Raw genomic sequence first — 17,387 nt, 5'->3', positions numbered from 1 at the left:
TGGTTTTGCTCAAATAATAACACGATATGACGAAAAAATAATCATGTACATAAAATACACTCACCAGAATGTCTCAGTAAACAATCACAGAAAGCAACAAGTGCTTTTCGACTTCAGCACTCTTCCACAGTTTTTCAATTCAAATTGCATGCGTTCTCTCCCTGCTGTTTACACATACACTCTGCCTTGCAGCGTGCACGCACTCTCTGCGCAAGCTCACACTTAAAGGGGCAGTACACATTTTTAAAGTAGTGCTTACAAGTGTTTGTTTGGGATAAAAATTAAAGGGGTTACACTCTCCCCCTCTAAACCGCATGAGTCCCTGCATGCGTATTGACAGGAAGACTAGCTGAAAGAATGCTTCCCAGGGAATCAAAAAAAGCAGTAAGTGCAAGCAATATGGGCTTTCCCATTTCCTCATATTCTAATGTCTTTGGTGGGCGTCTTTCCCTCCCTGAACGTCTGAGGGGAATGGTTTCAGTGTCAACTGAACCGTGGAATAATTCGTGAGGTTCTGCCCCTGCATCTGATACCATCTCCTCTGGGATCTCAATGGCTATATAATCTGGGGCATTCTCAACAGGCTCTGAAACCAAATTGACTGGCGTACTCTCAGTACCACCCTCAGATTCTTCATGTGTAGGTTCAGTCATAAGCTGGACAGACTCTGTCATTGGGATAGTCGAAACATGTGGAGAGAACTCAGCTGCATGAGGGTTCAATAACCCGGGAGTTTTCTCTGAATTAGCATGAGAGGTAAGTGGCCCACCATTCACTTGTGTAACAAGGGGATCTCTGGTAAACACTTCAGGAATGGGTATTTGGAAGTAACCTTCTTCCTCATCACTGGACAGCACCTCATAATCTTCACCCTCCTGCATTTCAGTATTAATTCTTGTTCGCACCCCACACTTCCTGTTAGCTGTCTGACTTTTTTCAGAACCTTGTTCTTCTGAGCTCACAGGCAAAAAACCACAAGGCAACAAAAGATCCCTGTGAAGGGTACGATGCGGACCATCACCCTTTTCTGGCTTCACTATGTATACAGGGCTATTCGAAATTCTCTTGACCACAGTATGCACAGTTCTTTCCCATCGGTCTGCAAGCTTGTGTTTCCCCCTCACACTCAAATTTCTCACGAGGACCCGGTCACCAGACATCAGTTCAGCTGCTCTGACTTTTAAATCAAACCTTGCTTTATTCTTTGCGTTCATTTTGCGAGAGTTTGCAACAGCCAAATCATAGCTCTCTTGAAGATGCTCTCGTAGCTTCTGCACATACTCAGAGTGTGTTTTGTGTGTTTCACTTGAAGGGCTGATGCCAAAAACAAGATCAATTGGTAACTTTGCTTGCCGCCCAAACATTAATTCATATGGGGAATAACCGGTGGTGTCATTCCGTGTACAATTGTACGCATGTACAAGGGGTTTTACAAAGTCTCTCCAGTGATATTTGTCCTTTTCATCAAGGGTTCCAAGCATACTGAGCAGAGTTCTATTGAACCTCTCCACCGGGTTTCCGCGTGGATGATAAGGCGTAGTCCTGACTTTGTCAGCTCCAATAAGGGCACACAGCTCTCGAATAGTGTGCGATTCAAAGTCCTTCCCTTGGTCACTAAGGAGGCGACTTGGGAACCCGTAATGCACAATGAAATTTTCCCAGAATGCTTTTGCGATGGTCTTTGCTTTTTGGTCCTTTGTCGGTACCGCTACAGCGAACTTGGTAAAGTGGTCGGTCATAACCAATATATTTCTGGTGTCACGGTTGTCAGGCTCAAGAGACAAATAATCTATACAAACTAACTCAAGGGGATAAGAGGTCTGTATAGATTGCATAGGAGCAGCTTTCTGAGGGCTTGCTTTCCTCCTGAAACATCTCTCACAGGTGTAACATCTATTTTCAATATCCTTTGCCATCTTCGGCCAAAAGAATCTAGTACGAGCTAGGTCAAGGGCACGCTCGTAACCAAGATGGCCCACCTCATCATGAATGCCGCTCAGTGCTTTCTCTCTGCACTTCTGAGGCAGAACCAGCTGGTGAAACACAGTCCCATTGGTTGTCCACTTCCGGTATAACACTCCATCACGTAGTTCAAGTCGGCTCCATTCCCGCAAGAGCAGGTTAACCTCAGGAGGTTCAAGCTTGGTGTGTCGGAAATTAGGTCTCTGTCCTTGTTCCACAAAAGAAATTACCGTTCCCAAAGCTGAATCTTCTCTTTGAGCTTGGTACCACTCATCACGGGTCAGTCCAGGGATAGTCTCGTAACCTGGAGTGGTGAAGCTTTCAGGGACAGATGACGCATTCAAAGCCAAGGATTCTGCAACGACAAGCTCCGACACCCCTGAAACATTGTTCAAAGGGACAAGCAGATGACGTTCACACACTGCAGAGATTAATTCAGGGCAGATCACCTCAGTTTTTTTCACATAGGCGCTGTTTTAAGTCTCCAATTGCCTTTTCCTCTTCCAGGAACTCATAATCCTCCTCTGGTGGATTCTGCGGCCTTCGAGACAATCCGTCAGCATCTTTATTAGTGGATCCAGCTCTGTACTTTATATTGAATCTGTAGGTGGATAATGCTGCAAGCCAACGGTGTCCTGCTGCATCCAGTTTTGCTGAAGTCAGCACATATGTCATTGGGTTATTGTCTGTGAGAACCGTGAACTCAGTGCCATAAAGATAATCACTAAACTTCTCACAGACAGCCCATTTCAAGGCCAAATATTCCAACTTATGGGTCGGATAGTTCCTTTCACTCTTTGAAAGTCCCCTACTGGCATATGCTATCACACGAAGCTTGCCCTCCTGCTCTTGATAGAGAGCCGCTCCGAGTCCGTCTCTGCAGGCATCCGTATGCAAGATGTAAGGGAGTTCTGGGTTTGCAAATGCAAGGATTGGGGCGGATGTCAATTTCTCAATCAGGGTCTTAAACGCATTTTCACACTCAACTGTCCACTGATCACCGATGAAGGCATTGGGATTAACAGGAGTGTCTGTTCTCTCTCTCTTGTAAACTTTTCCTCTTTTTCTTGGAGGACTATACCCAGCAGTCAAACAATTTAGTGGCTTTGCTATTTTTGAGTATTCCTTGACAAACCGCCGGTAGTACCCAGCAAAGCCTAGAAAACATTTTAGCTCTCGCCTAGTTGAAGGACGAGGCCAATCTCTTAAAGCGGAGATCTTCTCTGGATCAGTGTGAACTCCGTCAGAATCTACAACATGTCCCAGATACTTGACAGAGGACTTGAAGAAGTGACATTTGTCAGGAGACAACTTCAAACCGCATTCTTTCAGACGAGTCAACACTTTTATGAGCCGGGCTTCATGTTCTTCAAGTGTTTTAGAAAATACAATGAGGTCATCCAGAAACACGAGTACTTCATTCAAATGCAAATCTCCTACACACTTCTCCATAAGCCTCTGGAAGGTGCTAGGTGCATTTGTGACACCCTGAGGCAAACGGTTAAATTCAAAGAATCCTAGAGGACAAACGAAAGCTGTTTTATGTTTATCTTCTTCGGCTACTTCGACTTGATAATATCCTGATTTAAGATCCATGACAGAGAACCATCTAGCTCCACTGAGTGCAGAGAACGTCTCCTCTATGTTAGGGAGTGCATATGCATCTTTTATGGTGCGCATGTTGAGCTTTCTATAATCAATACAAAGCCTGATTTGTCCATTCTTTTTGCGAACCACTACAATTGGTGATGCGAAAGGGCTCTCAGACTCTCTGATTATCCCAGCATCTAAGAGCTCCCTGAGGTGTTGCTTAACAGCTTCTCTGTCATTTGGATGAATTGGCCTAGGTCGTTCCTTAAAAGGTGTCTCATCCTGTAATCTAATGTGGTGCTTTACTGCGGTAGCATGGCCGTATGACAAGTCGTCAACTGCAAAGACCTCTGACATGGAATTGAGTTTATCAGAGACACGTTTTTTCCATTCCTCTGGAATCGGCGAATCATCAAGATCAAACACAAGCTTTCCACATGGCACCTGAGCAGAACAAGACAAAAGCTCAGTCTTCAAAGGTAGAACATGAGCAGCTGACATCTCAGCGATCACACGCTTGGGATGAAGAGTAATGTCATGATCAGTTATGTTCTTTAAGATGACAGGGATTTTGGAACGCGCCCAGTATGGGACACTGACCACAGCACATTCGAGAATAAGACCACCCGGCAAGGGAAAAGACTCAGGTTGCTCTAAAACAAATACATCTTTTGTAAGGTCTTTGATCCTCACTTGACAAGGGATACATGTCTCTTGTTTGGCAGGGATAGTGATGGGGCCTTTCCCTAACGCTCTCACTTGAAAAGATTTCCTCTCACTTTCATAATTCTGAGCAACCTGCTGAAAAAGCAAAGCATAATCACGGTTGGCACCAGGGTTTTGTAAGAACTTGGCCCCTTTTCTCTCTATGCCCTGTTGATACAAGCGGTCAAGAACATTTGTTCCAATCAACAGGGGGACTTTACTGTTGAAGTGACAGTCTGGAACAACGAGTACAAGGGATGAGAGCTCCTCCTCTATACCTGTGACAGTACAGGGGAAAGTTATGACAACTTGGATGTAGCCAAGGTATGGAACATTCTGTCCACCAGCACCTTCAACCTCGAACAAAGAATGAATAGGCTGGATGGGAAGAGAAGAAAGGTATGTCAGATAAAATGTCTCAGAAACAGTTGTAACTTGAGACCCAGTATCTAAGAGAGAGTCACACTGAATGCCTTCAACAAGAACAGAAGCAACACAACGTTGGCCAATAAGGTTTTTTGGCAAAAGTTCATCTTTAATCCTGTTTGCTTGGGTTTCTCCAGCATAATTGGCTGTATCGTGTAACATCATTGTGGGACGAGTATGAGTGCCGGCAGCTCCTGAATGTCCCGTAGCAGGGGCTGCTACAAGTTTAAAGACTGTGATGTTTCATGTAATTTCCTGTACTTCTCTCGTCTTTCTCTCAGCTGTGAATTCTTTTTACGAACAAGCTCAGGGTTGGGTTCTTCACTGCAGTGAATTGCAATGTGTCCATCCCCACCGCACTTGAAACAGAACCAGGGTTTTGGCATGGCCATAGAGTTAGATGTCTCTCTGGAGCTGGCCACCAGGCATTCACCAGTAACTGTACTTTCGTTAGAGTCTTTCACAGATTTTATTTCACTCCGTTTTGTTTCAGCTTGCTTTGATAAGTACGCAACTTGTTTTTTCAGTGCAGCTATTTCTCCTTTGAGCTTTTGAGTTTCATCTTGTGATTTATTTGTTGACTCAGGTGGGAGTTCTACATTAACAGGTATGCCATACACAGAGTGAGCATGCGCAGCTGCTTTTGTGCTGCCAAGATGTTTTTTCATTCGGTCTAGCTTAGCTGCCCTTTTATCTTCCTCAGTCCTCACAGAGAGCAAAAGTTCAGGAAAAAATGGTGGATTGTCTTTACAATGTTCAAGCTGAAGTCCTACGATCATGGGCTGATCCCAGCACCCTCGACAGAACTGGCGAAGCAGATGTTTACGGGAGTCTGCAGCACTGGCTCCCCCTCTAGATATTGCACGGGTAAGAAGAGTGTTCAGTCTTTGCAGGTAAACCGAAGGCTTTTCCCCCGCATTTTGATTTGAATTCAGGAAGGTGGCAAAGAGCTCCTCTCCATCTTCTACGATGCCAAAAGCAGATTCAATCTGGTTGAGGTAAGAGCTAGGTGAAGAATTTACACCTAAGGGCTTGACAATGTCAGCTGCTGGGCTAAGCAGGCTCTCTAAAATCATTCTCGCTTTCTGAGGGTCTAAGAAGAAGGGGTCAGAAAGTAAGAGATCAACTTGGGCACGCCACGTCTCATAGTCAACTTCCCCATTTGGCTTGGGGGTCCTGCCGGAGAACGTGCGGATACGGGTATGTCTCAAAGGTGAGTGAGCAGTTTCGTTACGGATTACATGCTCCACAACTACCTTCTGTACATGAGGAGGGTTAATCATACTTTCATCAACATGTATTTGTTTAGTTGGAACGTACAATGGGGAAACATTTGAAGTCATTGTCTGAGATCTGATTGACTCGGCCGAGGCAGACTCTACATTGGCTATTTCAGAATTGTCATGTCCAGGGCTACGAACCGTAGTATGGGGGTTTGCTTCAGCATCTTGCATGTCATTTGATTCAAGCTGGAGGCTCTGGAGCTCATTCTGAAGAGCGAGCATGAACCCCACTCGGCCACTGCCGGCAATAGCATTCAGCTCCTCCATGTATCTCAATGCAAGTTCTCTGCCCAAACTTTCTTGACATAAGTCACGGACTGTTCTAACACACCACGTCATGGAGGGGTCTTTAGGATTTGGCAGTTCACCGAGACTATCAGGGTTGATCCTTAGAACTGAGCGTTCAGATGAGTATTGAACAAGAACTCTGCCTGTGGGCTGATCTGGCTCATCAGGCACCCTAATTATTTTTGCAATCTCCCCATTTACTTCAAAAAAACTTGTTATATCTTCATTTGTGCAGTTTTTGTCTACCCCTGTGACATACAAGCAACTTTGCCCATGCACCCTATATCGGTTACAAAGATCCATTCTTTTTCTTAGGATATCTAATTAACTCAGAATAAGTTTAAAGTGTAAAACCCACTTTTAGAATAATGAATGAAAATCTTTTAAAATATATATTTGCTGATATAATTAAGACTTCAAAAGAAATTAAAGAAATTAACCCAAGCTCCTGGTCGGCTGGCTCGCCACTTATTATGTAACCCCTGTCTCAGGGCTTATCTAAATCTAAATGTCTGTTCCTCTAAGTTCGTTCAAGGAGCTTTTAGGGCACGTGTCAATCAAGTCAAGTACTCTGATTCTCAAAGAACATGTGAAAACACCATGAATGGAAATATATATATAAAAATCAATGGCACACACGAAGAACAATTAGCCAGGAATATATATATATATTGTGGCAATATAGGCGAATGGTTTCCCCTTTTTTTTCTTCTGGCACTTCAAAAAACACTCAAGTAATGAAAATAAATTGACAATTAGATTGAAACAAATATAAACAGTACAATTATAACCCAAGTATTTCAAAAAGCATATCCCCAATATTTAAATGTTCAGTTTTTCCTTCTCCTTTGGATACAGGGGAATATGTAAGGAAAAAAATGCCTCAGTCCCGGGCAATGTGTATGAAATAATGTCTCAGTCCTACCGCTTCCCAGAAATAACACTCCAGGTTCTCAAGAACAGAAGAACAAGAGCGGAAGAGTTGAAACACAGGGCAAAATGACAAAGAGATATCCAGAAGAATCCACTCAGATGATTCAGGGGTCAATCACATCCTCCAACAATTTGTCCAGGAACCAAAAACCAGTCTGCACAACATACATTGTAAATTGATTAAATCAACACATTATAACACTTAAACCATCCCTAAAAAGAGAGATTACATGTCTTTAACTATAATGTTTTTTCCCCTTTTTCCTTCTTTGATAAAGTTTATAAAACAAAACCTTATCTTTTAACAGTTTGGACACTGCTAACACACTTTTACATCATTTAAATTAGCACAGTTTCATTTTATACTTTAGCAAGTACATTCTACATGTGAAATTAACAACAACAACATGAGCATTGCACGAGGCTTCACACGATTAGCAAAACTAGCATCGTGATGCTACATGGCTCATCTTAGCATATTTAACTCTTCACATTAACAATTTAAGCACATTTTTGTTGACATTTATACATTCTGACTGGTTTTGCTCAAATAATAACACGATATGACGAAAAAATAATCATGTACATAAAATACACTCACCAGAATGTCTCAGTAAACAATCACAGAAAGCAACAAGTGCTTTTCGACTTCAGCACTCTTCCACAGTTTTTCAATTCAAATTGCATGCGTTCTCTCCCTGCTGTTTACACATACACTCTGCCTTGCAGCGTGCACGCACTCTCTGCGCAAGCTCACACTTAAAGGGGCAGTACACATTTTTAAAGTAGTGCTTACAAGTGTTTGTTTGGGATAAAAATTAAAGGGGTTACACAAGCAACCCCATCCTCCCTGTGCTCCGCTAACAGAGGCTCAGCAACAAAGAGGTGAAAATGACAGATATATCAGGAATCTCGGACACTGTATCCTGGTGTAATTGTGCTCTAGTTTTCCTGACTACGGAAAGAGAGCGACAACTGATCCCCTGGGATGCAATGAATAGAAACTCAACAATGCAGGAATGCAAGCCAATGTGTGTGTGTGTGTGCCAGACAGTGCATGTGTGTGTTTGTTGCTGTGTGTGTGAACAACAGGAGCGAGATTTGGAAGCCGATTTCCAGTTCCTATAGCAACCGTGATGTAAGCGGAGAGGGGCAACTGCGCCCCATTTCTCTATCTCTCCCCCCTCACTTTCCCTTTCTCTCTCTCTCTCCCCCTCGAAAACAGACAGCCCTGCACACAGGAAAGCTGGGTGTGGAAGATATGGAAGTCATTCCCATTTTTCCCGGAATATAAGGAATTTTTTCTCATTTGTGTTTGTTTGTTTTTATGTCAGTGAAGATTTGTATGCAGGACAGGAACGTCTTGGGCAAAAATATGATATCTGGCATAAAATCCATTTAGTGCCAGAGGCTGTTGGTGTATGGCTGATCTCACATGAAGTCCCCATAGACAGCGCTTTTGTGAACTTAATTGGTTTCGGATTTTTTTGAGAAGGATAAAACTGTAAGTCATTTTAAAACTTTGTCATGTCTGAAATAATGTCTTATTTAAAAACTATATTTAGTATATTATAGACATTTAAAATCATGAAGGTCAAAGTATGTGATCTTAATATATACAATTTTGGGAAAATAAAAATGTTCTAATTTATTTGCAATAAAAGGTGCAAGTGAATATACATTTCGTCTTTGTATATTAAAATTGCTTTTCTCTATTGCAACTTATCCATCAAACGCTGACTGTAAAGTTATTATGTCAAGCCTTAATCATGCATTCACAGCAAACTTTTTATGCTTATAAAAGCCTAAAGCATTGAAGCAAATATATACTTCAAACATTCACTGCATAATCTGAATTTACTGCACTGACATATATGATATCTATTTGAAATTATTACTTGTGCTTTATGCCAACATGTTAATCCCACTTTCATCCCCCATCTGTGTTTGTTGTCACTCATTTGTGCCAATACGATGCATCATGACAAAATTAATTTTCTCTGTTTTATAGGTAAGGTCCAGTCACCTCTAATGAGGTCTGCCTTTCCACGGAGCTCAGAGACGCCAGAAGCAGCGGCATGGAGAAGCGACGCTGCCAGCATCGTCGACAGCCCGATGCCCAGGGCCAAGAGGCCTCAGCAGGGTCCCAGTCCTCCATACCTCAGTCTCCTCTACTGTCTGGAGCCTCATCTCTCATCTCTCTCACCCAGACAGAGGAGTTCTTTGACCTGATAGCCAGTTCGCAAAGCCGCAGATTGGACGACCAGAGAGCAAGTATAGGGGACCGTCTGGGCATCAGGATAGCACAAAACAACGTGGGGCACTTTTGTGAGGCATGCAACGCACAAGAACCTAGTGATGAGTTTTTCAACATGCTCATAAAATACCAGGTAACACGAGACAGTTTTAGTATCGGCTTCTTTAACTGCAAACTGTAATATTCCTATTGATCCTTTTTATTGGATATTACGTGTATGCATATGGCAGATGCTTTTAAGGTCAATCACTTTTAGGTACAAAAGCTGTCAGGCGGGCCCATATTATGCAAAATCCACTTTTACAAGGTGTTTGGACGTAAAAATATTTGATGGCAGTGTGTAAACACAACTCTTCCTTTATTAATACCAATTAAACTAAAGCAATCTCATTAGACATGACGTTTTGATTATTTTGTTAATGTGATGTCACACTGATAAAGCCCCGCCCACGGCCACTGACCGGCGGTTATTTTTTCCCAAAGGCTTTACCAAATGTGTTTGTTAACACACTGTAGCGCTAAAAATAAAATTTGTCCCAGACTGTATTCACAGGAATCAGATCTATTTTTAACTGAAAGCGCTCACTGTCTGTTGGTATGGGAGGAGCTGTAGCTCATTTGCATTTAAAGGTACACACATGAAAACAGCGCTTTTATGCTTCTGGCCAAATAGGGCCATTTTGGACATGTTATAATACACTCACCTAAAGGATTATTAAGAACACCATACTAATACTGTGTTTGACCCCTTTTCGCCTCCAGAACTGCCTTAATTCTACGTGGCATTGATTCAACAAGGTGCTGAAAGCATTCTTTAGAAATGTTGGCCCATATTGACATGATAACATCTTGCAGTTGATGGAGATTTGTGAGATGCACATCCAGGGCACAAAGCTCCCGTTCCACCACATCCCAAAGATGCTCTATTAGGTTGAGATCTGGTGACTGTGGGGGCCATTTTAGTACAGTGAACTCATTGTCATGTCCAAGAAACTAATTTGAAATGATTCGAACTTTGTGACATGGTGCATTATCCTGCTGGAAGTAGCCATCAGAGGAAGGGTACATGGTGGTCATAAAGGGATGGACATGGTCAGAAACAATGCTCAGGTAGGCAGTGGCATTTAAACGATGCCCAATTGGTACTAACTAAGCGGCCTAAAGTGTGCCAAGAAAACATCCCCCACACCATTACCAACCTGCACAATGGTAACAAGGCATGGTGGATCCATGTTCTCATTCTGTTTACACCAAATTCTGACTGTCTCAACAGAAATCGAGACTCATCAGACCAGGCAACATTTTTCCAGTCTTCAACTGTCCAATTTTGGCGAGCTCGTGCAAATTGTAGCCTCTTTTTCCTATTTGTAGTGGAGATGAGTGGTACCTGGTGGGGTCTTCTGCTGTTGTAGCCCATCCACCTCAAGGTTGTGCGTGTTGTGGCTTCACAAATGCTTTGCTGCATACCTTGGTTGTAACAAGTGTTTTTTTCAGTCAAAGTTGCTCTTCTATCAGCTTGAATCAGTCGGCCCATTCTCCTCTGACCTCTAGCATCAACAAGGCATTTTCACCCACAGGACTGCCGCTTACTGGATGTTTTTTCCTTTTCACACCATTCTTTGTAAACCCTAGAAATGGTTGTGCGTGAAAATCCCAGTAACTAAGCAGATTGTAAAATACTCAGACCGGCCCGTCTGGCACCAACCATGCCACGCTCAAAATTGCTTAAATCACCTTTCTTTCCCATTCTGATATTCAGTTTGTAGTTCAGGAGATTGTCTTGACCAGGACCACACCCCTAAATGCATTAAAGCAACTGCCATGTGATTGGTTGATTAGATAATTGCATTAATGAGAAATTAAACAGGTGTTCCTAATAATCCTTTAGGTGAATGTAAATGATCTGTGGGGTATTTTGAGCTGAAACTTCACAGACAAATTCTGGGCAAACCTGAGACTTTTATTACATTTTGTAAAAATAGGCATAATGCGTTTTTAAAGGTCAGATTTTTCAGGTGTTTAACCAGTGTGCCTTATTTTGATTGGTTGATCAGTTTTTTTTTATTAGTTTGAATCACAAAACATGTGATGTCCATTCCAGTGGACGGAGGGTCTGAAGGGGATAATACAGTATGTACCATTTAGGTACAGATATGTATACATTTGGTACCAAAATGTTCCTTTAAGGTACTAATATAAGAATTGTTTTTTATAAGGGTACTGCTCCAGTGACAGCTTTTGTACCTTTTATTTCTGAGAGTGCACGGAATACAGGTTTTATCGGTACTGTATGTCGAAATGATGAACTCATGCTGTTTTGCACTGCTAACACAATGCTTAAGCTACAGGAATGACTGTATTGCGTCTTCTTTTCAGTCCTGCAGAATCAACGATCAGAGATGCTCACTGCCACCAGCACCAGACCCAAATGAGGACTTCTTCAGCCTAATCCAGAAAGTTCAATCCAAACGGATGGATGAACAACGGGTTTCTTTCTACCCTGACGAAAAGGACGAAACAGACTTGAATCACGAGTCCAAAAACTCTAAAGAATCAAGCTAGAGACCACGTTTGATGTCACCAACCACAAAATGTTTCTCTAAACCCATAACAGGACTCTCTGGCTGTGCATTTTGGAGTACCTCCAGGGGTTAAGGGGGAGTAATATAGGACAGTAGTAGAAATATTACATGGTGATCGTAAAGGTGATGTTTATGTTCCAAACATTGTAAATGTTTGTGTGCGGATTTCAACGTAAAACAACACCATGGAAATCGATTAGCATACTGATGCGTTGATGGGTATTAATAGAACTAACAGCTCTCACAGAAAAACAGTATAGACAAACAACTGTTGAGCGTAATTCGCGAGCAGGTGCGTGTTCGATTAGATGGAGTGGAAAGTATGTCAGCACACATTGAATATGAATTGACTGATTCGCAGCAGATGGGTGAAAATGCATTTGGCATAACATTGGATTTCCATGGCAGGGATCAGTTGGTGGTCTTATTTTGCCGTAATGAGTAACATGACGACTAAATGCTAGTTACAGTAGTATTTAGATAAGAGATACTTATCAAAGATGAGTATGAAACGTACATATTGTCTGTCCGTAAAAAGTGCATAGACTCCATTGACAGAGCACTGTTTAACATGACTTTTGTCGTATTGGAATAAACGTGATGTTTTAGTATGTTGTCCGCATTGTTTTTTCGTAGCAACAGTATGATTTAATTAAATAAATAAACATTTAATTAATGTAAGGTTTGTTAGGATAGTGGAATATTTGGATTTATTTGCCTAAAAAAAGTTTTTTACCCTCTAACAATGTACTCCCACAACCCTATCAATGAGGCTGAATAAAGCTTCATCAATGCCAAAACGTAAAACTCTCGCTTATCCTATTAGATTTCATATTGATTGTTTCAACTGACATCGTTTCAGCCTGTGTTTGGGTAAAATATGGACAAGTCCATTAAATAAGCCTAGATGTCGATATTTTACCCAACCGTGGACTAAACAGCCTACCATTTTGTGGTCAATATTTCACTTTTAAAGGGCACCTATTATGCAAAATCCACTTTTACCGGGTGTTTGGACATACATGTTAATGTGTGTGTGTTGGCAGTCATTAGACGTTGTTTCTCTTGTTAATGTGATGTCACACTGATAAAGCTCAGCCTACGGCTACTGACTGACAGTCATGCATTACAATAGATTCCGCCCCCGCAGCCAGTTGTATGCTGTCTGCCATATCTCAACAGTTGTCTCAGACTGGAAATCAGATTTATTTTAACTGAAAGCACTCGCTGTTTCTTTTGGTAAGGCGGTATGGAGCAGTAGCTCATTTGCATTTAAAGGTACATACACAAAAACAGTGCATTTTGAACATGCAATCATACCCATAGCCAGCTATGAGGCCACCGAGGTCCGGACCTCTGTAATAAAGAAATAAAATTTGAAGAATGAATGACTAATTAGTAATTTTAAACTATTTATATTAGCTTCCGTGTATATAATTAAGTTTGGACAGTTTACTGTATATTTTTGCGTAAAATGATGAAGATTGACAGCTGTGAGACGCTGCCGGCCGTGGGTGCAGCATTCGCAGTGTTGCCAGATCCCATTGTGAAAAATCCTCTTTAGACGTAGTGTTTAACGTTTTAGCAATTAATGTGACAATTTGGGAAATGTATAAAGTGAGAATGTGCTGGTTGACCTTAGCGGTGAACGTGATTTCACCAAGTAGGATGTGATCCTGAATCAACACCATTGTTGGTCCTGGATCAAAATTTTCATTAACCAGTCAGATTATAGGATTAGGGTGTATGCTAGATTTAGGTCTAGGATTGGATTAGGGGCTTTTAAGAAATACTCATCAAACTATTATTTCATACTAATTTGAGGGTTTAAAAATGGTTAGGGTTTGAGTTAAGGGTAGGTTGGGGTATCTTTGATTAAAACAAAAAATTTTGATCCTTGGTGAAATCACGTCGACCTTGTGTTAGCGATGTCTCTGATTTATTGCTGAAAGACAAAGTCTGTACTTATATTTTCTTTATGGCCCATTTTGTTTGTTTGCGTACTAATATCTGGCAACACGGGGTGACCAGCACCTAAACCGGGTGTGACTCATAAGCCTTGAAAAGTGAAGCCTCTGGCTCTTAGATCGCCCCCTGGTGGCTGGCTGCCCCGCCCTCTCGATTCAAATGAATGGGACTATGCTCTAAATAAAAAAAATATTTACACTTCCAATAAAAGTTTTCGAAAGATGGTTTTGGTCCTTTCAAGTAGTTGTTATCACGCTGATATATGTTCAAGTGTTCATTTTTGTGATAAGTTTAATTTTAGCTTGTAATTTGATGTTATAGAAACGGGGCGTGTCGTTATGATTGGAGTGGTTGAATTGGTCGCGCGAGCGTTTGGGCGGAAATTTGATACCGCGGCTCCGCCTCTGGCTTCACGGACGATTCCTTCTGCGCATGCCTCGGCTCCAAACTGACGTTTTTACGTAACATGTCGGCGACCGTGGTCGGACATTTTTGGCTTCAATTCATTACAATGGTGGGAGGCGACGTCGCGTCGTCCATCTTTTTTTACAGTCTATGACCTAAACAGTGATCAAATGCCATCATTTAGCATCATTCAGCGTGGGCAGGTTATTGCTGGCATAATAATACATTCGGTAAGACACACACAATAATCATTATGATTTTGCATGTAATAAACACTTTTAACACCAAAATTCAGTAGAAATAACAGTGAAAGCAGTGAAATATGTCAAATATGTAAGCATTGAGTATAAAGAAGGCTTTGTTATTTTATTCAGTTTAGGTGTTACTATTAACAAAGTCATGCTAAAACATTCATAAGAGCACTAAACAAAGTTCTTATTTATATAATGTTGCTTAGTAAAACGATTAATATAATGCTATAATAAGCATTGTTGCATAAAAATAAATTAATTATCCACCCTAACAATAAATTATGTACAAATTGTGATATAATAAATAGCAGATAATATAATAATGTCCACCCCCAAAACATATAGAAAGAGTGTGTATTTAAGTGTAAAATGGCAAAAAGGTTAAGACTGAATACTTAAGATCCCAGGTAAAAAAATAAAGTAAACTTGAATGTACCAAGTATTTTGTAAAAGTTAAGCACTACAAATATACTAATAAAAGGTTTATGGTTCTACTTTAGTACTTCAATGCACCTGAAAAAGTATACAATACCAGTAAATAGATTGTTTTAAAATAAGTGTCTTAAAATAGCACAATTTTTGATATATTAACTACAAAATAAGTGCACAAAATAGTGCATTTAGTAAGTGTACTTAATGTTTATTATAGTGCACTTTTTTCTCCTGGGATAGCATTTGTTACAGGGTTCCCACACCTTAGTTAACTTCAAATTTAAGGACCTTTCAAGGACTTACAGGTCCAATAACCTCAAATTAAAGGACTAAATGTGGGGACACATTTCAAGTGAGAGCAATGTTACCTTTTAAAGCTGCTCTATGCAATTCTGCGTTTTTGTCAAACAGCGACCCCTAGAGTCGCTGGAGAATACTTGCAACTGTCGTAATTTCCCACTCTAGTACTCCAAAGATAATGACCAGGTAATGTTTCACAGTTTCATACAAATGTTAGGCTACTGCATAGTCTACTAAACTACAGATGATGGTAATAGGATAATAAGAAGTTTATTCCAAGTGTAGAGTGCATATTATAATAAAATACCGCGTTTGCTAGCTTATAATGTTTTAACATGATTGCAGCTAAATCACAATTAAACATTACCAAATGCCATGACAAAGTTAATTGTGTACGTTGCATTATCTCATAACATTGTTCGTTATAATGTTACTATACATGATTATTGCTATTTATCATAATAGTTTGCAAATTGTGCATGTTTACACTATTTACAACCTCTAGGCTTATTTATGTCCTGATAATTATGTGAGATATTGACAACTGTTGTCATGATAATCGCATGACATACTACAAGCAAGCGCAACAACATACAACATAGACAGCAAACAAGTTTACTTACTAGTCCATCAACAAGATCGCCAGATCAGCATCCCTCCAGTGCTGTCTTTTAGCTCACGCCAACGAGTAAAAACCTGACCGGGTGGGACTCTTGTCCGGTTCCTAACGCGGTGAGATTCTCTTTTCCTTTTCCTACTCGCTTCCGAACGCGCTCTCCTAACTTTTAAATCGTTTAGCCTCACGTCTCAAATTTGCGCGTGTAGTTGTTGTTATGGGCTTGATCGACTTCATGCAGCGCTGCAAGAACCGACCGCCGGATGACGTCAAAGTGCCGTCTCGGATCATTCTCGCGGTACTTTGACGTCATCCGGCGGTTCTTGCAGCGCCACATGAAGTCGAACAAGCCTAACGTGTGTGACGTCGTTGCCGTAAAGCAAGTCGTGATTCTCGCGAGATTTGTCAGGGGCGGTTCTCTCAAGCTTGCATTGCTGGTTTTGGTAGCGGCGTCCTCGCCGAGCTTCAACAGGAGGATGATTCGCCTTACTATGACTTTGTTTACCACCGAAATAACTTTGAAGCTGTTATATTAAGGTAAAATAACTGCATAGTGTGTCTTTAAGATACACTGTTACAGTTCCCTTTCGAGGGGAACTCATGCTGAGTCACTGCGGTGACACTTTGGGGACGCCTCCAGGGGTAAGTGTGTCTGAATGTGTATATCAAATTGAGCCAATGGTGAGGCTTAATGACAAAGACAGGGTGACGCAGGAGCCAGGAAAGTATATATCGCTATCTGAAATATTGCCAAAGACGGCGTTACAGGGATGCAGGAATTATGGCAAAGGAGACGCAGCGTCTCATTCCCTTCTCAGGAAATAACAGCTACATACGTAACCCGAGATGTTTTCATGTGTCAAACACAACTATGCAAAAAAGCATTTTGGTATGAATCAACAATCGCTTACAGAAAGCATTTAAAGCGAACAGTTTAGCACGTGTGCTTAAAAAGTCTAGAATTTTAATGATATTATCCTACACTACACAGGGAATAATATGGATTTTTTTCCAGAAAACTTCTAGCATAAAATTGATTCAAGCACTTTGACCTGTATCTATGTATGTATATTTTCAAAAACTTCCCAGGGCCTTGAATTTTTTCCCAAAGTTTCACAAACTTTCAAGGATTTCAAGGACCCGTGGGAACCCTGTTGTTAACTCTTAACACCCATGGACCTCACTAATTGTAAAATTGTGCAATAACGAATGATCTGTGGGGTATTTTGAGCTGAAACTTCACAGACACATATAGGCACACCTGAGACTTACTTAAGCAATATTGCTCGAGTAGGAGTGTGATATAGAGCTATATCAAACGACTCCGAGAGCGATATTGCTTTTATACAACAGTTCGACGGCACACGTTTGAAAAACGAAAACTAGAAA

At 41.1% G+C, this 17,387-nt stretch overlaps 2 protein-coding genes across 3 annotated transcripts in view; one reads left to right on the top strand and one right to left on the bottom strand.

The window, feature by feature from the left end:
- Positions 1-17,387, bottom strand: part of LOC129440985 (uncharacterized) — a 171,553-nt gene that overhangs the window by 18,265 nt on the left and 135,901 nt on the right. The window lies entirely within an intron of this gene.
- gpsm1a (G protein signaling modulator 1a) lies at positions 8,123-12,637 on the top strand. The gene is made up of 3 exons (XM_055200635.2): positions 8,123-8,691; positions 9,199-9,577; positions 11,821-12,637. The coding sequence occupies exons 2-3, from the start codon at positions 9,266-9,268 to the stop codon at positions 12,004-12,006; spliced, it is 498 nt and encodes a 165-aa protein (XP_055056610.1). The 5' UTR covers positions 8,123-8,691; positions 9,199-9,265; the 3' UTR covers positions 12,007-12,637.

The sequence above is a fragment of the Misgurnus anguillicaudatus genome, chromosome 22 (genome assembly GCF_027580225.2).
Source record: "Misgurnus anguillicaudatus chromosome 22, ASM2758022v2, whole genome shotgun sequence".
NCBI lineage: Eukaryota > Metazoa > Chordata > Actinopteri > Cypriniformes > Cobitidae > Misgurnus > Misgurnus anguillicaudatus.
This window is presented reverse-complemented; position numbering and strand designations above follow the sequence as displayed.

What these genes read in the sequence shown, in the direction of transcription:
- gpsm1a (XM_055200635.2), top strand. Translation starts at nt 9,266, where the DNA reads ATGGAGAAGCGACGCTGCCAGCATCGTCGACAGCCCGATGCCCAGGGC. An exon ending in ACATGCTCATAAAATACCAG is followed by an intron (nt 9,578 to 11,820) that starts GTAACACGAGAC and finishes TCTTCTTTTCAG; the next exon opens with TCCTGCAGAATCAACGATCA.